We start from the raw sequence: 20611 nt of genomic DNA, 5'->3' as shown, positions 1-20611 counted from the left end.
AGGGAAGCAACTATGAGTTGATACTTCTCCCCCGACCCTGCCCCTATAAAATCAATAAACAAAATCTTTTTAAAAAGAGAGAGAAACAACAATAAAAATTGGGAAACTTGGAAGTAAAATGATAATTAGAGTTAAAATAAATAGAGTTGAATGACAGGCCAGCTTTGAGAAATCAAAAGCAATCTGATTTATCCTCAGATTGCTTTGTGAAAGATACCCTAAAAGTAGAGTACAGAAAAGTCTAATAAGAAAATTGGTTGAAAGTCTGTTCAAGATGAAATTACGAGTATTTTCAGGTCAAGCTGTAGTTAATCCTGAATAAAGCTACAGTAAAGAGATTTTTAAGACATAAGTCCATTTAATGAGAGGGAGGACAAGAGAGGAACAGCTGAGCATAAATTAATGTGGCAGTGAAAGTACACTATACAGTTTTAGAAGCTGGGAGGCCCATGGATAAGTAGTATACTTACTAACTTAATAGATCCTAGTATGCCAAATCCTAAGTCATCACTGAGCAAAGCCAAGAACTGTATCTACACTATGTATCCTTCTATTAATGGACCAGGAACTGGAACATCTGGTTACTTCTGGAGTTTAGGAAGATGAAATACAGAGAATTGTGTGAAAGCTATCAAGCAGCCATCGATACCAAAATTTCCTTATCCACTACAAACCACCAAATCATTGCCTCTCCCCTTCATCCAGAGCAGCCTAGAGGTTTTTCTACTAGATGGAGTAAAATGGAAAGGTCTATAGACTGAGCAACACCAAGCACAGTCCAGGAGTATAACTGTACCAAAAACAGGGATAATATGGGACACAGCAAAAGCAGTCCTGAGAGGGAAGTTCATAGCATTACAGGCATACCTTAAGAAGCTAGAAAAAGCTCAAATAAACAATTTGACCCTGCATCTAAAAGAACTAGGAAAAAAACAGCAAGTAAAGCCCAGAGGTAGTAGAAGGAAGGAAACAATAAAGATCAGAGCAGAAATAAATGACATAGAGGCCAAAGAAACAATACAGAGGATCAATGAAACCAGGAGCTGGTTCTTTGAAAAGGTAAACAAGATCGATGAACCTTTAACCAAACTCACCAAGAAAAAAAGAGAGAGGACTCAAATAAATAAAATTAGAAATGAGAGTGGAGAAATAACAACTGACACAACAGAAATACAAAATATTGTAAGAAAATACTATGAAGAACTGTATGCCAAAAAACTAGACAACTTAGATGAAATGGACAAATTCCTTGAAACATATAATCTTCCAAAAATTAATACGGAAGAATCAGAAAACCTAAACGGACCAATTACAACAAAAGAGATTGAAACAGTTATCAAAAAACTCCCAGTAGAAAAGAAAAAAAAGAAAAACAAACAAACCAACCCCCTGTGGTGGCGCAGGGGATAAAGCCTCGACCTGGAATGCTGATGTTGCCAGTTCGAAACCCTGGGCTTGCCCAGACAAGGCACATATGGGAGTTGATGCTTCCTGCTCCTCCCCCCTTCTCTCTCTCTCTCTCTCTCTCTCTCTCTCTCTCCCTTCTATAAAGTGAATAAATAAAATCTTTAAAAAAAAATCTAAGAGAAAATGAGCAAAATGTTAAAAAAAAAAAACCTCCCAAAAAAGAAAAGTCCTGGGCCTGATGGTTTCACAAGTGAATTCTACCAAATATTCAAAGAAGAACTAACTCTTATCCTTCTCAAGCTATTTCAAAAAATTCAAGAGGAAGGAAGACTTCCAAGCTCCTTTTATGAGGCGAGTATAATTCTGATTCTAAAACCAGGCAAGGACAACACAAAGAAAGAAAGTTATAGGCCAATATCCCTGATGAATTTAGATGCTAAAATCCTGAACAAAATATTAGCAAACAAGATCCAGCAATATATGAAAAAAATCATACACCATGATCAAGTGGGATTTATTCTGGGGAGGCAAGGCTGATACAATATTTGCAAATTGATCAATGTGATTCATCACATAAACAAAAGGAAGGAGAAAAACTACATGATAATTTCAATAGATGCAGAAAAAGCATTTGATAAAATCCAGCACCCATTCATGATCAAACTCTCAGCAAAGTGAGAATACAGGGAACATGATAAAGACAATCTATAACAAACCAACATCATACTCAATTTTTGCCAACATCATACTCAATGGGCAAAAATTAAAAGTAATCCCCTTAAGATCAGGAATAAGGCAGGGGTGCCCCCTTTCACCACTTTTAATTTTTAATTTTTTTTCCCCACCACTTCTATTCAACATATTTCTGGAAGTTCTAGCCACAGCAATCAGACAAGAAAAAGAAATAAAAGGCATCCAAATTGGAAAAGAAGAAGTAAAGCTATCATTATTTGCAGAAGATATGATATTGTATATAGAAAACCCTAAAATCTCAGTCAAAAAACTACTGGACCTGATAAATGAATTCAACAAGGTGGCAGGATATAAAATTACTCAGAAATCAGAGGCATTTTTATACACTAACAATGAACTGTCAGAAAGAGAAATTAAGGAAGCAATCCCCTTTACCATTGCAACCAAAAAAATAAAGTACCTAGGAATAAATTTAACCAGGGAGATTAAAGACTTGTACTCGGAAAATTATAAAACATTGATAAAAGAAATCAGGGAAGATACAAACAAGTAGAAGCATATACTGTGCTCATGGTTACGAAGAATAAACATCATTAAAATGTCTATATTACCCAAAGCAATTTATAAATTCAATGCAATACCAATTAAAATACCAATGACTTACTTCAAAGATACAGAACACATATTCCAAAAATTTATATGGAACCAGAAGAGAACACGAATAGCTTCAGCAATCTTGAAAAGGAAGAATAAAGTGGGAGGTATCACACTTCCTGATATCAAGTTATACTACAAGGCCATTGTACTCAAAACAGCCTGGTACTGGCATAAGAACAGGCACATACATCAATGAAACAGAACAGAGAACCCAGAAATAAACCTACACTTTTATGGACAACTGATATTTGACAAAGGAGGTAAGAGCATAGCATACATTGGAGTAAAGACAGCCTCTTCAACAAATGATGTTGGGAAAACTGGACAGCTACCTGCAAAAAAATGAAACTAGACCACCAACTTATACCATTCACAAAAATAAACTCAAAATAGATAAAAGACTTAAATGTAAGCCGTAAAACCATAAGCATCTTAGAAGAAAACATAAGTAGTAAGCTCTCTGACATCTCTCACAGCAATGTTTGCCGATTTATCTCCACGGGCAAGTGAAATAAAAGACAGGATAAACAAATGGGACTATATCAAACTAAAAAGCTTTTGCACAGCTAAAGAAAATAAGAACAGAATAAAAAAACAAACTACACAATGGGAGAACATATTTGACAACACATCTGATAAGGGGTTAATATCCAAAATTTATAAAGAACTTGTAAAACTCAATACCAGGAAGACAAACAATCCAATCAAAAAATGGGCGAAAGAAATGAATAGACACGTCTCCAAAGAGGACACACAGATGGCCAATAGGCATATGAAAAAATGCTCAACATCACTAATCATTAGAGAAATGCAAATTAGAACCAGAATGAGATATCATCTCACACCAGTCTGAATGGCGCTCATCAACAAAACACAGAATAAGTGCTGGCGAGGATGTGGAGAAAAGGGAATCCTCCTGCACTGCTGGTGGGAATGCAGACTGGTGCAGCCACTGTGGAAAACAGTATGGAGATTTCTCAAAAAATTAAAAATCGAACTGCCTTTTGACTCAGCTATACCACTTTTAGGAATATACCCCAAGAACACCATAGCACTGTTTGAAAAGAAGAAATGCACTCCCATGTTTATGGTAGCATTGTTCACAATAGCGAAGATCTGGAAACAGCCCAAGTGTCCATCAGTGGACGAGTGGATTAAAAAGCTTTGTGACATATATACTATGGAATATTACTCAGCCATAAGAAATGATGACATCAGATCATTTACAACAACATGGATGGACCTTGATTAACATTATACTGAGTGAAATGAGTAAATCAGAAAAAAACTAAGAACTATATGATTCCATACATAGGTGGGACATAAAAATGAGATTCAGAGACATGGACAAGAGTGTGGGAGTTACGGGGTGGGGGGAGGAGAGGGAGAGGGTTGGGGGAGGAAAGGGGCACAAAGAAAACCAGTTAGAAGGTGACGGAAGACAACTGGACTTTGGGTAATGGGAATGCAGCATAATCAAATGTCAAAATAACCTAGAGATGTTTTTTCTGAACATATGTACCCTGATTTATCAATGTCACCCCATTAAAATTAATTAAAAAAAAAGAAATAATTTCAATTGACTTGGATTAACAGCAGTAATAATTTACTAAATGGCAGTGTTATTCATTCATATATAAGGATGTGGAAAAAAGTAGGCTTACAGTTGTATGTGAAACACAGTTTACTTTTGTATAATTTATTAATTATTGTATTATTTTCCATATGAACAACTATAAACCTACTTGTACACCAAAAAAAAAACCCCACAAATAAAAACAAAAAAATAAAACCAGCGGTAAAAAGTGAGCTGAATGCTAAAACCACCCAGTCATCTTCCCCTCACTGGGCTCCCAGAACACAAGAAGCCAGATTCTTATTCTTTAGGTAGGAGAATAATGACTTCTCTGAGGAGTCTCGCCAAGCCAAGAAAAAAATGGAGAAGGTACTGATTAGGGGCTGGGACAGGGTGGAGGCCCCACCCCACAAAGAAATTAAAGGTTGATAACTTCCACACGTTCGAAAATGCCCATATGCTCAAACATAAAATACAGAGAACCAAAAACACAAAAACATGAAACAAACAAAATAAGTACAAAAGATAATTATACAAACACTATCATTAATATGTTCAGAAATAAAAAGAATACTGCATTAATGAAATAAAATGCAGGAAACAAAAAGGAATTCTTGAAAACTAAACACATAACTGCAAAAATGTAAAACTCAAGCCTGACCAGGCGGTGTGGCAGTGAATAGAGCGTCGGACTGGGATGCAGAGGACCCACGTTCGAGACCCTGAGATTGCCAGCTTGAGCAGAGGCTCATCTGGTTTGAGCAAAAGCTCACCAGCTTGGACCCAAGGTCGCTGGCTTGAATAAGGGGTTACTTGGTCTGCTGTAGCCCAATGGTCAAGGCACACATGAGAAAGCAATCAATGAACAACTAAGGTGTCGCAACGAAAAACTGATGATTGATGCTTCTCATCTCTCTCCTTTCCTCTCTGTCTGCCCCTATATGTCCTCTCTCTGACTCTGTCTCTGTAAAAAAAAAAAAAAAAAGAGGATGCCAGAGGTGAGGTGAGAGGTGGGACCCAATGCAAAGATGAAAAATAACTAATCCATGCCCTGGTCAGAGAGCTTAGTTGGTTAGAGCATTGTCCAGAAGAGAAGTTGGTGGTTACATTCCCGTCAGGGCACATACCGAACAGAGCAACGTTCCTGTCTTTCTTTCTCTCCCTCCCTTCCTCTCACTAAAATCAATTAATAAATATTTTTCAAAATAAAAATAACTAATTCAAAACTTCTATGCATAGAAGTAAAAAATAGCCAGACAACAGTGGCAGAGTGACTAGAACACAGGGCTGGAATGCAGAGGACCCAGGCTGAAAACCCCAAGGTTGCCACGTTGAACACAGGCTCATTGAGCTTGAGGGAAGGCTCACCAGCTTGAGCATGGGGTTACTAGCTTGAGTGTGGGATCATAGACATGACCCCAGGGTCACTGGCTTAAGCCCAAAGGTCGCTGCCTTGAGCAAGAGGTAACTGGCTCAACTGGAGCCCCACAGTCAAGGCATGTTGAGAAAGCAATCAATGAACAACCAAGGTGCCACAATGAAGAATTGATGCTTCTCATCTCTCTCCTTTCCTGTCTGTCCATCTCTCACTAAAATAAAAATAAAGAAAGAAAAGAAAAAGAAGTAGTAAAAAATAATCCACAGGAATGGAATGCTGAGATATGAAAGTAATTATCCAAAAATTGAACTAAAGAGTTGAAGGTGCTTAGACATAGTGGTATAGCAATAGGAGACCATTTTCCTAACAAGGCTTGTATGACTTTACCACCTGACTTTTTAAATTATATGTACTATTTATCATAAAAGTATGTAATGACACTGGACATTTCTATTAGGTATGGGCTATAAAGGACATGAACAGAAAAAGAAGGACCTTCAAAGAAAAATAGAGAGTTAACTACTAAGAGTTTTAAGCTTTCCAAGATTTGGCTGACTACACAGCTTGCCATAATCTAGAGAGAAAAGGAAATTTTAAAATGTAAAATGCAAAAAGTGAATAATATGAAATAAGTAGCTTTAAGACTAAATAGATCCATTTTAACATGTTTTGTCATTTCTCCAGTAAGAAGCTATCTGAATTCAGCCTTTCTGGGAAGCTCTCTTCAATTTATGAGTTTTTTGGGGTTTTTTTTGTTTTTTAAGTGAGAGGAAGGGAGATAGAGAGACAGACTCCCACATGCACCTGGACTGGGATTTACCCAGCAAGCCCATCTAGGGCTGATGCTCAAATCAACCAAGCTATCCTCAGCACCCGGAACAGATGCTTGAACTAATCAAGCCATTGGATGTGAGAGGATAAGACAGAGAAGGGGGAGAGAAGGGGGAGAGGGAGGGGAAAGGAAGCAGACTGTAACTTCACAAAGCCCCTATCTTACAGCATTTTTTTTGGTATTTTTTTAAAGTGAGAAGCAGGAAAACAGACAGACAGACTCCTGCATGCGCCTGACCGGGATCCACCCGGCATGCCCATCAGGGGGCGATACTCGGCCCACCTGGGGAGTTGCTTCGCTGTAACCAGAGCCATTCTAGCACCTGAGGCGGAGGCCATAGAGCCATCCTCACCACCTGGGCCAACTTTGCTCCAACGGAGCCTTGGCTGCGGGAGGTTAAGAGAGACACAGAAAGAAAGGAGAGGGAGAAGGGTGGAGAAGCTGATGGATGCTTCTCTTGTGTGCCCTGACCAGGAATTGAACCTGGGACTTCCACTCATTGGGCTGATGCTCTACCCCTGAGTCAACCAGCCAGGGCTCTCTTACAGCATTTTAAAAATAAATCACCTAAGATTCAAAGAGAACATGCAATAAAACAGTAACTAATGGTAATACTATAAATCAAGGTTTTCAAATTTAAAATAATGCCTGATCAGGTGGTGGCGCAGTGGACAGAGCGTTGGACTGGGATGTGGAGAACCCAGGTTCAAACCCCGAGGTCGCCAGCTTGAGCACGGCTCATCTGGTTTGAGCAAAAAGCTCACCAGCTTGGACCCAAGGTCGCTGGCTTGAGCAAGGGATTACTCAGTCTGCTGTAGCCCCACGGTCAAGGCACATGTAAGAAAGCAATCAGCCCTGGCCGGTTGGCTCAGCGATAGAGTGTCGGCCTAGCATGCGGAGGACCCGGGTTCGATTCCCGGCCAGGCACACAGGAGAAGCGCCCATTTGCTTCTCCACCCCTCCGCTGCGCCTTCCTCTCTGTCTCTCTCTTCCCCTCCCGCAGCCAAGGCTCCATTGGAGCAAAGATGGCCCGGGCACTGGGGATGGCTCTGTGGCCTCTGCCCCAGGCGCTAGAGTGGCTCTGGTCACAACATGGCAATGCCCAGGATGGGCAGAGCATCGCCCCCTGGTGGGCAGAGCGTCGCCCCATGGTGGGCGTGCCGGGTGGATCCCGGTCGGGCGCATGCGGGAGTCTGTCTGACTATCTCTCCCTGTTTCCAGCTTCAGAAAAATGCAAAAAAAAAAAAAAAAAAGATTAAAAAAAAAGAAAACAATCAATGAACAACTAAGGTGTCGCAATGAAAAACTAATGATTGATGCTTCTCATCTCTCTCTGTTCCTGTCTGTCTGTCCCTATCTATCCCTCTGACTCTGTCTGTCTCTGTAAAAAAAAAATTAATTAATTAAAATAACTTATAAGCATGTTTTATAACTGTTTCATGTTTAAACCCAACAAAAACAATATAAACCTGAAGATTAAAGTAGAAAAACAAATACACTGAGAAGTGATTCTGTACAATGTAAAAACATTAGGTAATAAGCCCAACATTTTCCTGACATCTATAGACAGAAGAATTGAAAAATTTTAAATTCTACAATAAAATAGAACGAACATTTTAAAAATCCAAAAAGATAAAATAAATTAGTAACTCATTCACAAAATGCTCAAGGGAAAAGTGGGTTATTGCAACAAAAATTGGGTTATATATACTAAAGGTAGCTATAGGTTTATAATTCCAAACTGTATTTAATCATGTAAAATCAATTACAAATATTACCTTTCATTTTTGAGTGTGTATTAATCAATGGATCAGAACAAATCCTGCAGGGCCACCATGGGCGTCTCTTGAATTTTGCCCAGATGAGATCTCCAACTTCATACTTCAGTGGTGTTGACTTTTTCTTGGGATGACACTTTAGACAGACAAAACATGGACCATCAATTAGAATCAGAAGTTTTGAAACAGTATATCATCTTCCCACTAGCCTTTCTGAGAAAGCACTGCCTAAAAAATTCTAGATGAAACTACTTCAGTTTAACAGCAATTACAATTAAATAATTTGTCTTAATTGTTCACAACATATCCAGTACAGTAGCAGCTCTCAATTTAAACTTTACACAGTAGCAGCTCTCAATTTACACTTATTTTACCCACATTCCATTCCAGGAAAATAAATAAACTATTTTGACTTATAAAGAGCTAAAAATGGAAATATATAGATAAACAGAATGATCCCAAGGAAACAATTATCTTTGCCCTAGGCCTTGGATCACAACACAACACCAGAGGGGGGAAAAAAGAAAAAAACAATAAAAACAAATTTTAACGTCAAGAGATTGTGATCCCTTCTGCAGGTGATATTCTATATCTTTCCCAACTAATATAGACATCCTATTAATTAACAATAATGGCTCTAATGAAACAATCTTGAACACTATAGAATAGATTGTAGCAATGACATTAACAATTAAGTTTGTAATTTCCCAAGACATGCAGGAGAGATTGTATAACCCTCTGTATAACCCACCTGGACAAACCACACTAAGGACTTGTAAATGTGCAGAGATATTTCTGGGTAGGCAACAGAAGCACTACAGTACTTGTACAAAGAATAATCAACTCTATTTACTCCAAGGGGATGTACAAATACTATTATGATTTTTTATAAATGCTATGTTTTTTTGTGGGTTTTTTTGTATTCTTCTGAAGCTGGAAACGGGATAGACAGTCAGACAGACTCCCGCATGCGCCGGACCGGGATCCACCTGGCACACCCACCAGGGGGCGACGCTCTGCCTACCAGGGGGCGTCGCTCTGTCGCGATCAGAGCCACTCTAGCGCCTGGGGCAGAGGCCAAGGAGCCATCCCCAGCACCCGGGCCATCTTTGCTCCAATGGAGCCTCCCTGCGGGAGGGGAAGAGAGAGACAGAGAGGAAGGAGAGGGGTGGGGTGGAGAAGCAGATGGGCGCTTCTCCTGTGTGCCCTGGCCAGGAACCGAACCCGGGACTTCTGCATGCCAGGCCAACGCTCTACCACTGAGCAAACCGGCCAGGGCAATGCTATGTCTTTATAAAGACATGGTAAGCTCCACAATCTCTCCTCATTAATTCGCCTAGCACAGATTAAGGATTCAAAAAGAGCACACTGAATGAATTGACTAAAGTCATTCAAACAAATAATGTGAGAGGCTCCAAGATATCAAAAAACTGGGCTCAATTTCATGATTTATAAGTTACCATTAAAGTTTTAAAACTGTATTCACACAGAACTAAGTTAACTCTCCTAGAATGATCTTATTAAAAATACTGTGATTAGTAGTACATAGTTACTATGAGACAATCTACATCTTTAAAAGCCCAAGGGGTAATTTCTGCTTATTACTGGTTTGTAAATTATCAGAAAAAAAAAAATGACTTCAAGGCTAGTTGGCTTTGGACCTTTAAAACCAAGATAACAAAATGAATGGAAAAATAAATCTTACTTGTCTCTACTGAAAACTATAATTTGAGTATGTTTTCCATAAATTTGATATAATTTTAATTGTGATCAATTAATCTATTTGGCAATCATTGCTAAATATCAAATTTGCCTCTTTCAACCCCTAAATGACTATAAATAAACTAACATTTACTTGGTATTTGATATGTACCAGGCACTGCTCCTCCTCACTGCTCCTCCTTTAATCCTTTTAAGGTAGATATTATTATTTTTTATATATTATTACTCATTTTACTCTATGCCTATAGTAATGTAGTTAGTTATTTAGTTAAGCAGCAGACTAGCTCTGGATCCCAAACTCTCAACCACTTTAACTACCCAAAAACAATTTACTACCCATTATAATTACATGCTTTATGACAAATCTGGCCATATTCAATGTATGACATAATGTTAGTTCCGTGTTCCCCTCATATTACTACTACAAAGTAATTCTATTATCAGTAAGTATAACTATTAAACACATGCGTTCAATAGATAGCTGAGAAAGAAAATAAATGCCCTTTATTAAAAAATGGAATTTATGCCCTGGCCGGTTGGCTCAGTAGTAGAGTGTCGGCCTGGCATGCAGAAGTCCCGGGTTCGATTACCGCCCAGGGCACACAGGAGAAGCACCCATCTGCTTCTCCACCCCTCCCCCTCTCCTTCCTCTCTGTCTCTCTCTTCCCCTCCTGCAGCCGAGGCTCCATTGGAGCAAAGATGGCCCGGGCGCTGGGGATGGCTCCTTGGCCTCTGCCCCAGGCACTAGAGTGGCTCTGGTCATGACAGAGTGTCGCCCCGGAGGGGCAGAGCATTGCCCCCTGGTGGGTGTGCCGGGTGGATCCCGGCCGGGCGCATGTGGGAGTCTGTCTGACTGTCTCTCCCCGTTTCCAGCTTCAGAAAAAAAATAATAAATTTTTTTTAAAAAATGGAATTTATTAGGATGACACTGATCAACAAAATTATACAGGTTTCAGGTACACAATTCCACAACACATCATTTGTACACTAAGAACATGAATGTTCTTGATGGTAAAGCCAGAAGCCAGAAACATGCAACCAGACAAAGCAGTAATAAATTCTGTCTCCTGCCTCCATCACAAATTATGTTACCTTAAACAAGGCAATGACAATTCAGCCTCAAAATATAGAAAACAAAAATTGGCAGAACTATTAAGGAAAAATCTTTATTATATGCGGCTTAAGTGCCTGTTTGTCGCCGATAGCTTATTGGTTGCTTGCGTAACTGTACTAGCCAATGGGGTAAAGTTGCCACGGCTGAACACAAATTGAGCGGGTGAGGGGGAAGGTGAACGTTTGCTTGCATTGGCAATCATCTGCTTTTGAAACAATTTAAGGCTGAACGCAAATTGAGCGTGTCAGGGGGAAGGTGAACATTTGTTTGCATTGGCAATCATCTGTTTTATATAAAAACTACGTCTTAAAGTAATTTCTTTTAAGAATGCCTCCTAACCACCGTTATTTATTGGGCTAGGGGTGGCTCTTAAGAAATGTACCGCCGCCTGACCAGACGGTGGCGCAGTGGATAGAGCATTGGACTGGGATGCAGAGGACCCAGGTTCGAGACCCCGAGGTTGCCAACTTGAGCACGGGCTCATCTGGTTTGAGCAAAAGCCCACCAGCTTGAACCCAAGGTCGCTGGCTCCAGCAAGGGGTTACTCGGTCTGCTGAAGGCCTGTGGTCAAGGCACATATGAGAAAGCAATCAATGAACAACTAAGGTGTTGCAATGCGCAATGAAAACTAATGATTGATGCTTCTCATCTCTCTCCGTTCCTGTCTGTCTGTCCCTGTCTATCCCTCTCTCTGACTCTCTCTCTGTCTCTGTAAAAAAAAAAAAAAAAAAAAGAAAAGAAATGTACCGCCAGTGGTTTCCTTCATTGCACTCTACTTTAAACAATTAAGCAAGTAGAAGGGGAAACCCCGTGGGGCACTAAGCAAAGGGGTGTCCTCGCTGCCTGCCCTGGGGTAATTCAGTTTGAATTAGCAGACACCTTCGCACAAATCATTTTAATTACAATTTATAATATCTAGAACAGTAGTCATTTTGTATAACCGCCGGGCTTTCTAGTATATTATAATCATAGTGGATATACACCTCTCTTAGTAATTATCAGAATAAACCTAAAAGAATCACTAAGGGTTCAAAAATTTCAACATCATGAAAAACAAACATGACCTAATGAATACATATAAATTCCTACACTCTAACTGTGGACTACACATTTTTTCCAAGCACAGGGAATACTTATATTTATAAATATTTACCATATGTTGGGCCATACAGTACTCTCTACCAATTTGAAAGGACTGAAATCATTTGGGACATATTTTTTATTTTCTATCCATAATGTAATTTAGTGATTAATTTAAAAAACATGACTATAATATGTCTATGTTAGGAAATTAACCAGTATACTTTTATTTATTTATTTTTTTGTATTTTTCTGAAACTGAAAATGGGGAGAGACAGTCAGACAGACTCCCACATGTACCCAACCAGGATCCACCCGGCACGCCCACCAGGGGGCGATGCTCTGCCCCTCCGGGGCGACACTCTGTCACGACCAGAGCCACTCTAGTGCCTGGGGCAGAGGCCAAGGAGCCATCCCCAGCGCCCGGGCCATCTTTGCTCCAATGGAGCCTCGGCTGCAGGAGGGGAAGAGAGAGACAGAGAGGAAGGAGAGGGGGAGGGGTGGAGAAGCAGATGGGCGCTTCTCCTGTGTGCCCTGGCCAGGAATCGAACCTGGGATTCCTGGGAATTGCACACGCCAGGCCGACGCTCTACCACTGAGCCAACCAGCCAGGGCCAACAAGTATACTTTTAAATAATCTTTAGGTCAGAGAATAAATCATAATAAAAATTAGAAAAATCTTTTGAACTGAATTATAAAATGCCACATCAGAGATCATGAGAACCAGATCTACCATTTTTGAAATAGTAGCAAGAAAGTCAATGTGGCTAGAACAGAGTGAGCAAATAAGAGAATAAGAAATGAAATCAGAGAAATATTTCAGGGAGAGGAAGACACACACATGCCTTATTATGCCCTCTTATTCTGAGATAATATCTTTGAAGGGTTGATGTTTTAAAAGGACTACTCTGGGCCCTGGCCGGTTGGCTCAGTGGTAGAGCGTTCGGCCTGGCATGTAGAGGTCCCGGGTTCGATTCCTGGCCAGGGCACACAGGAGAAGCACCCATTTGCTTCTCCACCCCTCCCCCTCTCCTTCCTCTCTGTCTCTCTCTTCCCCTCCCACTGCCGAAGCTCCATTGGAGCAAAGATGGCCCGGGTGCTGGGGATGGCTCCTTGGCCTCTGCCCCAGGCACTAGAGTGGCTCTGGTAGTGGCAGAGCAACGTCCCAGAGGGGCAGAGCATCATCCCCTGGTGAGCAGAGCGTCGCCCCCTGGTGGGCGTGCCAGGTGGATCCCGGTCAGGAGCATGCGGGAGTCTGTCTGACTCTCTCTCCCCATTTCCAGCTTCAGAAAAATACAAAAAAAAAAAAAAAAAAAAAAAAAAAAGGAAAAGGACTACTCTGGCCTGATCACTGGTGATTAAATGGAGAGCAGAGATCCCTGGCTCAAAACCCCAAGGTCGTCAGCTTGAGTGCAGGCTCACCAGTGTGAATGCTCACAGTCAGTGGACTGACTGTGGGATCATAAACATGATTAGATAGCCACTGGCTTGAGCAAGGGGTCGCTGGCTTGGCTGGAGCCCCCCAGTCAAGGCACATATAAGGAGAAATCAATGAACAACTGAAGTCCTGCAACTACAAGTTGATGCTTCTTATCTCTCCTCATACTTGCCTCTCCCTCTATCTTTCTCTCTAAAAAAAATTAAAAATAAAACAAAATAAAATAAAAAATAAAAGGACCACTCTGAATGTCATACTGAAAACAGCCTTATAGGACCGGGGACCTGCTTAGAAGGTTACTGTAGGGCCCTGGCCGGTTGCCTCAGCGGTAGAGCATCGGCCTGGCGTGCAGGGGACCTGGGTTCGATTCCTGGCCAGGGCACATAGGAGAAGCGCCCATTTGCTTCTCCACCCCCCCCCTTCCTCTCTGTCTCTCTCTTCCCCTCCCACAGCCAGGGCTCCATTGGAGCAAGGATGGCCCGGGCGCTGGGGATGGCTCCTTGGCCTCTGCCCCAGGCGCTGGAGTGGCTCTGGTCACGGCAGAGCATCGCCCCTTGGTGGGTGTGCCGGGTGGATCCCGGTCGGGCGCACGCGGGAGTCTGTCTGACTGTCTCTCCCCGTTTCCAGCTTCAGAAAAATACAAAAAAAAAAAAAAAAAAAAAGGTTACTGTAGTAATAATCCAGGTGAGATGACAGTTACGTGAACCACTGGGATTAGTGGAAGGGGCAAGAAGTAGAAAGAGCCAATGCAATTTACTGATGGAGTGGATATGGAGTGGACAGAACTCAAGGATCTAGAAAGATAGAGTTTCCATTTACTAAAAATGAAGAAGACTACAGTGGTCCCTCATTATCCATGGTTTCTCCTTCCACAGTTTCAGTTGCCCTATGTAAACACAGGTCTGAAAAAATTATATAGAAAATTCCAGAAATAAACAATTCGTAAATTTTAAAATGCATGCTGTTCTCTATGTAGTATAATGAAATCTCTAGCAGTTCTGCTCAGTCACATCCCAGGACATGAATCATCCTTTTGTCCATTATATCTATACTGTATACACTACTGTGCATTAGTCATGTAGTAGCTGTTTCAGTTATCAGATCAAGGGTCAAAGTACTACAATGATTGTGTTAAAGGAACCCTTACCTTACTTAATAATGTCCCCAAAACACAAGCATAGTGATGCTTATAATTCATACAAGCCAAAGAGAAGCCAGAAGTGCTTGTTACATATCTGTATGTCATCAAAAAGTCAGTAGAAACCTAACATTATGTCATATGACTATGTCATTCCCCGCACTTCATCTCATCACATAGGCATTGCATCATCTCACATCATCACAAGAAACGTGAGTACAATACAATAACATTTTTTTTTATTTGTCCAAAGTTAGAAGTGGGGAGACAGTTAGACTCGGGACGATGCTCTGCCCATCTGGGGGTGTTGCTCCGTTATGACCAGAGCCATTCTAGCACTTGAGGCAGAGGCCACAGGAGCCGTCCTCAGCACCCAGGCCAACTTTGCTCCAATGGAGCCTTGGCTGCAGGAGGGGAAGAGAAAGATAGAAAGGAGAGAGGAAAGCATGGAGAAGAAGATGAGCACTTCTCTTGTGTGCCCTGACTGGGAATCAAACCTGGGACTTCCACACACCTGGTCAATGCTCTACCACTGTGCTAAGCCAACTGGCCAGGGCCAATACAATAACATATTTTGAGAGAGACCACATTCATACAACTTTTATTACAGTATGTCATAATTGTTCTACTTTGCTAGTTAATTTCTTATACTGCCTAATTTATAAATTAAACATTATCATAGGTATATATGTATAAAAAAAATTCTTTACATATATGTATATATAGTGTGTATATATATATAGATATGTATATGGTATAGATAGATATATATATATGATTCAGTACTATGCATGTTTTCAGGCATCCACTAAGTTGTCTTAAAATGTAACCCCCACAGGCCCTGGCCGGTTGGCTCAGTGGTAGAGCATCAGCCTGGCGTGCAGGAGTCCCGGGTTCGATTCCCAGCCAGGGAACACAGGAGAAGCGCCCATCTGCTTCTCCACCCCACCCCCTCTCCTTCCTCTCTGTCTTTCTCTTCCCCTCCCGCAGCCAAGGTTCGATTGGAGCAAAGTTGGCCCGAGTGCTGAGGAAGGCTCTGGGGCCTCTGCCTCAGGCGCTAGAATGGCTCTGATTGCAACAGAGCAACGCCCCAGATGGGCAGAGCATAGCCCTCTGGTGGGCGTGCCAGGTGGATCCCGATCGGGCGCATGCGGGAGTCTGTCTGCCTCCCCATTTCCAACTTCAGAAAAATACAAAAAAAAAAAATGTAACCCCCACAGATAAAACTATACTGTAAAGGTTTTGGGAAGAAAAATCTGGAATCTGGTCTTTGACAAGTATGAACCACCAATTTCAAAACAAGTGAAAATGCCAAGAAAGCCATTGTATATATGATTCTGGAATTCTTGGAAGAGATCCAGGTTAAAGATAGAAATTTGGAGGTCATGAGGGTCCAGATACAAGATCATCAATAAGTCAGTATAGATAAAGATATTTGAAGACTAAGTCCTAAGGTAGAGAAATACGTAAGAATTCTTTTTAAAGTCTGTGGGAATCACTTGACCAACAGATTACTTAATTTTCTTCATATTCTCTGTTGAGGATTGGCAGGGGGGTGAAGAAAAAGAGCAAAACTTCTTGGAAATAACTTACCACTATGGTCTAATAAATTTTAGTATCACCACTTGGAGAGCACCTTGGCAATACCCTTTGATGTAATACTCACATTCCCAGGATTCCATCCTGAGAAAATAATCCAAAAGAAGGAGAAAGACTAAAGACTGTAACATTTTCTCTATCATTAAATGTAAACAAAAGTGAAGAAGAAAAACCTAAGTAAAACTACAAGATAGCTAAGCAAATTCAGAATAAATTGCTGGGGTTTTTGTTATGTTTTGTTTTAAAGTGAGAGGAGGGGAAATAGTGAGAAACTCCCAGCTTGAATCAACCAAGCCATTCTCAGAGCCTGAGGCCAAAGTTCAGACCAACGAAGCTATCCTCAATAGCCCCTGGCCGGCGCTCAAACCCATAAAGCCACTGGCTACGGGAAGGAAAGAGAGAAGGGAAGAGGGAAGGAAAGAGAAGATCACAGCTGCTTTTCTTCTGTGCCTTGATCCCAGGAATCGAACCAGGACGTACATATGCCACGCCAATGCTCTATCCACTGAACTAACCAGCCCAGGCCATAAATTGCTGATTTATTAAGCAGTCATTAAAAATTCCTATGGGGCCTGACCAGGTGGTGGCGCAGTGGATAGAGCATTGGACTGGGATGTGGAGGACCCAGGTTTGAGACACCAAGGTCGCCAGCTTGAGTGCGGGCTCATCTGGCTTGAGCAAGGCTTACCAGCTTGAGCCAAAGGTCACTGGCTCAAGCAAGGGATCATTCGGTCTCCTGTAGCCCCCCAGTCAAGGCACATATGAGAAAATAATCAATTAGTAATCAATTAACAATTAAGGAGGTGCAACAAAGAACTGATGTTTCTCATCTCTCTCCCTTCATGTCTGTCTGTCACTATCTGTCCTTCTCTCTGACTGTCTCTGTCACCACACACACACACACAAAAAAATTCCTATGGGGCCTGACCAGGCAGTAGCGCAGTGGATAAGTATTGGCCTGGGATAGTGAGGATCCAGGTTCGAAAGCCCAAGGTTGCCAGCTTGAGTCCGGGCTCACCAGCTTGAACATGGGTTCTCTGGCTTGAGTGTGGGATCATAAACATGACCCCATGGTTGCTGGCTTGAGTCCAAGGTCTCTGGCTTCAGTAAGGGGTCATTGGCTCTACTGGAGTCCCCTATTTTGCCCCCATTAGGCACATATGAGAAAGCAATCAATGAACTAAGGTGCTGCAACAAAGAACTGATGCTTTTCATCTCTCTCCCTTCTTATCTGTCCCTCTCTCTCTGTCTCTCACTTAAAAAAAAATCTTATGGGAAGCTAGAAAAATATTAAGAAAAAAAATACAAAATCTGTAAAGGCCTGACTAGGCGGTGGCGCAGTGGATAGAGCATCGGACTGGGATGTGGAGGACCCAGGTTCAAGACCCCGAGGTTGCCAGCTTAAGCGCGGGCTCATCTGGTTTGACCAAAGCTCACCAGCTTGGACCCAATGTAGCTGGCTCAAGCAAGGGGTTACTCGGTCTGCTGTAGCCCCACGGTCAAGGCACATATGAGAGGGCAATCGATGAACAACTAAGGTGTCACAATGAAAAACTGATGATTGATGCTTCTCATCTCTCTCCATTCCTGTCTGTCTGTCCCTATCTATCCCTCTGACTCTCTCTGTTAAAACAAAAAAAAATCTGTAAAGATGCTATTAGCACTATGAAAAATTTACGTGTGTATAATCAAGGCCTACACAAATTTCTACTTTTTATGTATAGACTCTGGTAGGTTTTTTTACTCCCTTTTAAACTTCCTTTCATCATATAATTACTGTTTTCTGTTGTTTTCTTTTTTTCTGGTGGGGGAGGAGGAGAAAGAAGCATTAGCTCACTGCACCACCTAGTTGTACTTCTGACTGCTTCTCATACATACCCTCACCAGGGCTCAAAAAGGCAACACTGGACTCAAGCCAGTGACTTCGGGTTTGGTTTTGTTTTGTTGCATTTTTCTGAAGTTGGAAACAGGGAGGCAGTCAGACTCCCGCATGCGCCCGACCGGGATCCAACTGGCACGCCCACCAGGGGGCGATGCTCTGGCCATCTGGGGCGACGCTCTGTTGCAACCAGAGCCATTCTAGCATCTGAGGCAGAGGCCACAGAGCCGTCCTCAGTGCCCAGGGCCAACTTTGCTCCAATGGAGCCTTGGCTACGGGAGGGGAAGAGAGAGACAGAGAGGAAGGAGAGGGGGAGGGGTGGAGAAGCAGATGGGCGCCTCTCCTGTGTGCCCTGGCCGGGAATAGAACCCGGAACTCCTGCATGCCAGGCCGACGCTCTACCACTGAGCCAACCAACCAGGGCTGACTTCAGGTTTTGAACCAGCTACCTTGTCATTCCGAGTCAATGTTCATCCACTGTGCCACCAACTGTCAGGCTATCTAGCAATTGTTTTATGCAATTCAGATTAAAGAGATATAAATAAGTAAAACTTGCCAAATAGGTTTTTTAATTTCTTCCATTCTTCCTCTAGTCATTCAAGGATATACTGTTTTAATAATACTAAAAAAGTCTGACCAGGCAGTAGCTCAGTGGATAGATCCTCAGACTGGGACGCAGAGAACCCAAGTTCGAAACCGCAAGGTCGTCAGCTTGAACGTAGGTTAATCTGGTTTGAGCCTGGCTCACCAGCTTGAGCCCAAGTTCACTGGCTTGAGCAAGGGGTCACTCGGTTAGCTGTAGCACACACACACACACACACACACACACACCCCGTCAAGGCACATATGAGAAAGAAATCAATGAACAATTAAGGTGCCACAATGAAGAATTGATGCTTCTCATCTATCTCCCTTCCTGTCTGTCTGTCCCCCCACACACAAAATAATAATAATAAAAACCTTAGGTCACTTGATCATAGAGACTATTGTCTTATCTCTGTCTTCCTAGGTGTCACATGGTAGTGGATGCTGAGATGTTTGCTGAGTTGACTAAATTTAGTTTAAGTAATTCATGTCCATTCATTCATTCACATATTTTCTAAAATTGGAAACTGGTAATAGATTATTTCTACAGAGTGAAAATTATGGAAATTTTTCTTTATAAACAGTAAACACTTTCAAGGAAAATATTTCTTCATATGTAAGCATGTTATAAATATTCTGAGCGGCTTATAGGCATGGAACAAACAAGTCCTCTGGGAGCTTATAGCCTGTTTGGAAGAGAGAAATTAGCAAAGTAAAATACTACACTGGTAAGGTGGGGGGATAGGAGTAGTGGGGTCTGGGGAAGGAACTGGCTTTATTGTTAGTAACAAATTTCTCAAAATAAACTTCAGGCCTAACCTGTGGTGGATGGAGCATCGACCTGGAGTGCTGAGGTCACTGTTTTAAAACCCCAGGCTTGCCCAGTCAAGGCAGATATGAGAAGCAATGGCTAAGAGAAGATGCTTCCTGCTCCTCCCCTCCATTTCTCTGTCTGTCTCTGTCTTCCCCCTTCTCTCTAAAATCAGTAAGTAAATTCTTAAAAAAAAAAAGAACTTCAAGAGATAAAAGACAGTCAAAATAAGACTGTCTGGCTATTCTTGTGAAATAAAGATAGGCCGAGATCCTCCTTGTTTTTAATCTCAGATTTCACTCTTCCCCACCTCAAAAGTTGACAAACCGGCCCTGGCCGGTTGGCTCAGTAGTAGAGCATCGGCCTGGTGTGCAGAAGTCCCGGGTTCGATTCCCGGCCAGGGCACACAGGAAAAGCACCCATCTGCTTCTCCACCCCTCCCCCTCTCTTTCTTCTCTGTCTCTCTCTTCCCCTCCCGCAGCGAGGCTCCATTGGAGCAAAGATGGCCCGGGCGCTGGGGATGGCTCCTTGGCCTCTGCCCCAGGCCCTAGAGTGGCTCTGGTCGCAACAGAGCGATGCCCCGGATGGGCAGAGCATCGCCTCCTGGTGGGCAGAGCGTCGCCCCCTGGTGGGCGTGCCGGGTGGATCCTGGCCGGGCGCATGCGGGAGTCTGTCTGACTGTCTCTCCCCGTTTTCAGCTTCAGAAAAGTACAAAAAAAAAAGTTTACAAACCAACACACAGTTCCCCTTTTAGATCATGCTTTTTATCCTTTCATCTCATCTCTGCCTGGAATTCTCTTCTTTCTCCTAGGTCCCTTCAGGAAGCCTTCCTTTCATCCCTCCTTTCCCTTGACTAGGCCAAGTACCTCTCCACTATATACCAGGGGTCCCCAAACTTTTTACACAGGGGGCCAGTTCACTGTC

At 42.2% G+C, this 20611-nt stretch overlaps 1 protein-coding gene across 7 annotated transcripts in view; it reads right to left on the bottom strand.

The window, feature by feature from the left end:
* The window catches only part of NSD1 (nuclear receptor binding SET domain protein 1), a 183736-nt gene that overhangs the window by 107861 nt on the left and 55264 nt on the right, over positions 1–20611 (bottom strand). For all 7 annotated transcript variants that reach the window (XM_066272298.1, XM_066272301.1, XM_066272296.1 and 4 more), the window contains one exon: positions 8322–8457. In XM_066272298.1, coding sequence (XP_066128395.1) covers positions 8322–8457 — 136 coding nt within the window. The remainder of the gene's footprint in view (positions 1–8321; positions 8458–20611) is intronic.

Source organism: Saccopteryx bilineata, chromosome 4 (assembly GCF_036850765.1).
Source record: "Saccopteryx bilineata isolate mSacBil1 chromosome 4, mSacBil1_pri_phased_curated, whole genome shotgun sequence".
Classification (NCBI taxonomy): Eukaryota; Metazoa; Chordata; class Mammalia; order Chiroptera; family Emballonuridae; genus Saccopteryx; species Saccopteryx bilineata.
Note: the sequence above shows the minus strand (reverse complement) of the source record. Positions and strands in the feature narration are given on the sequence as shown.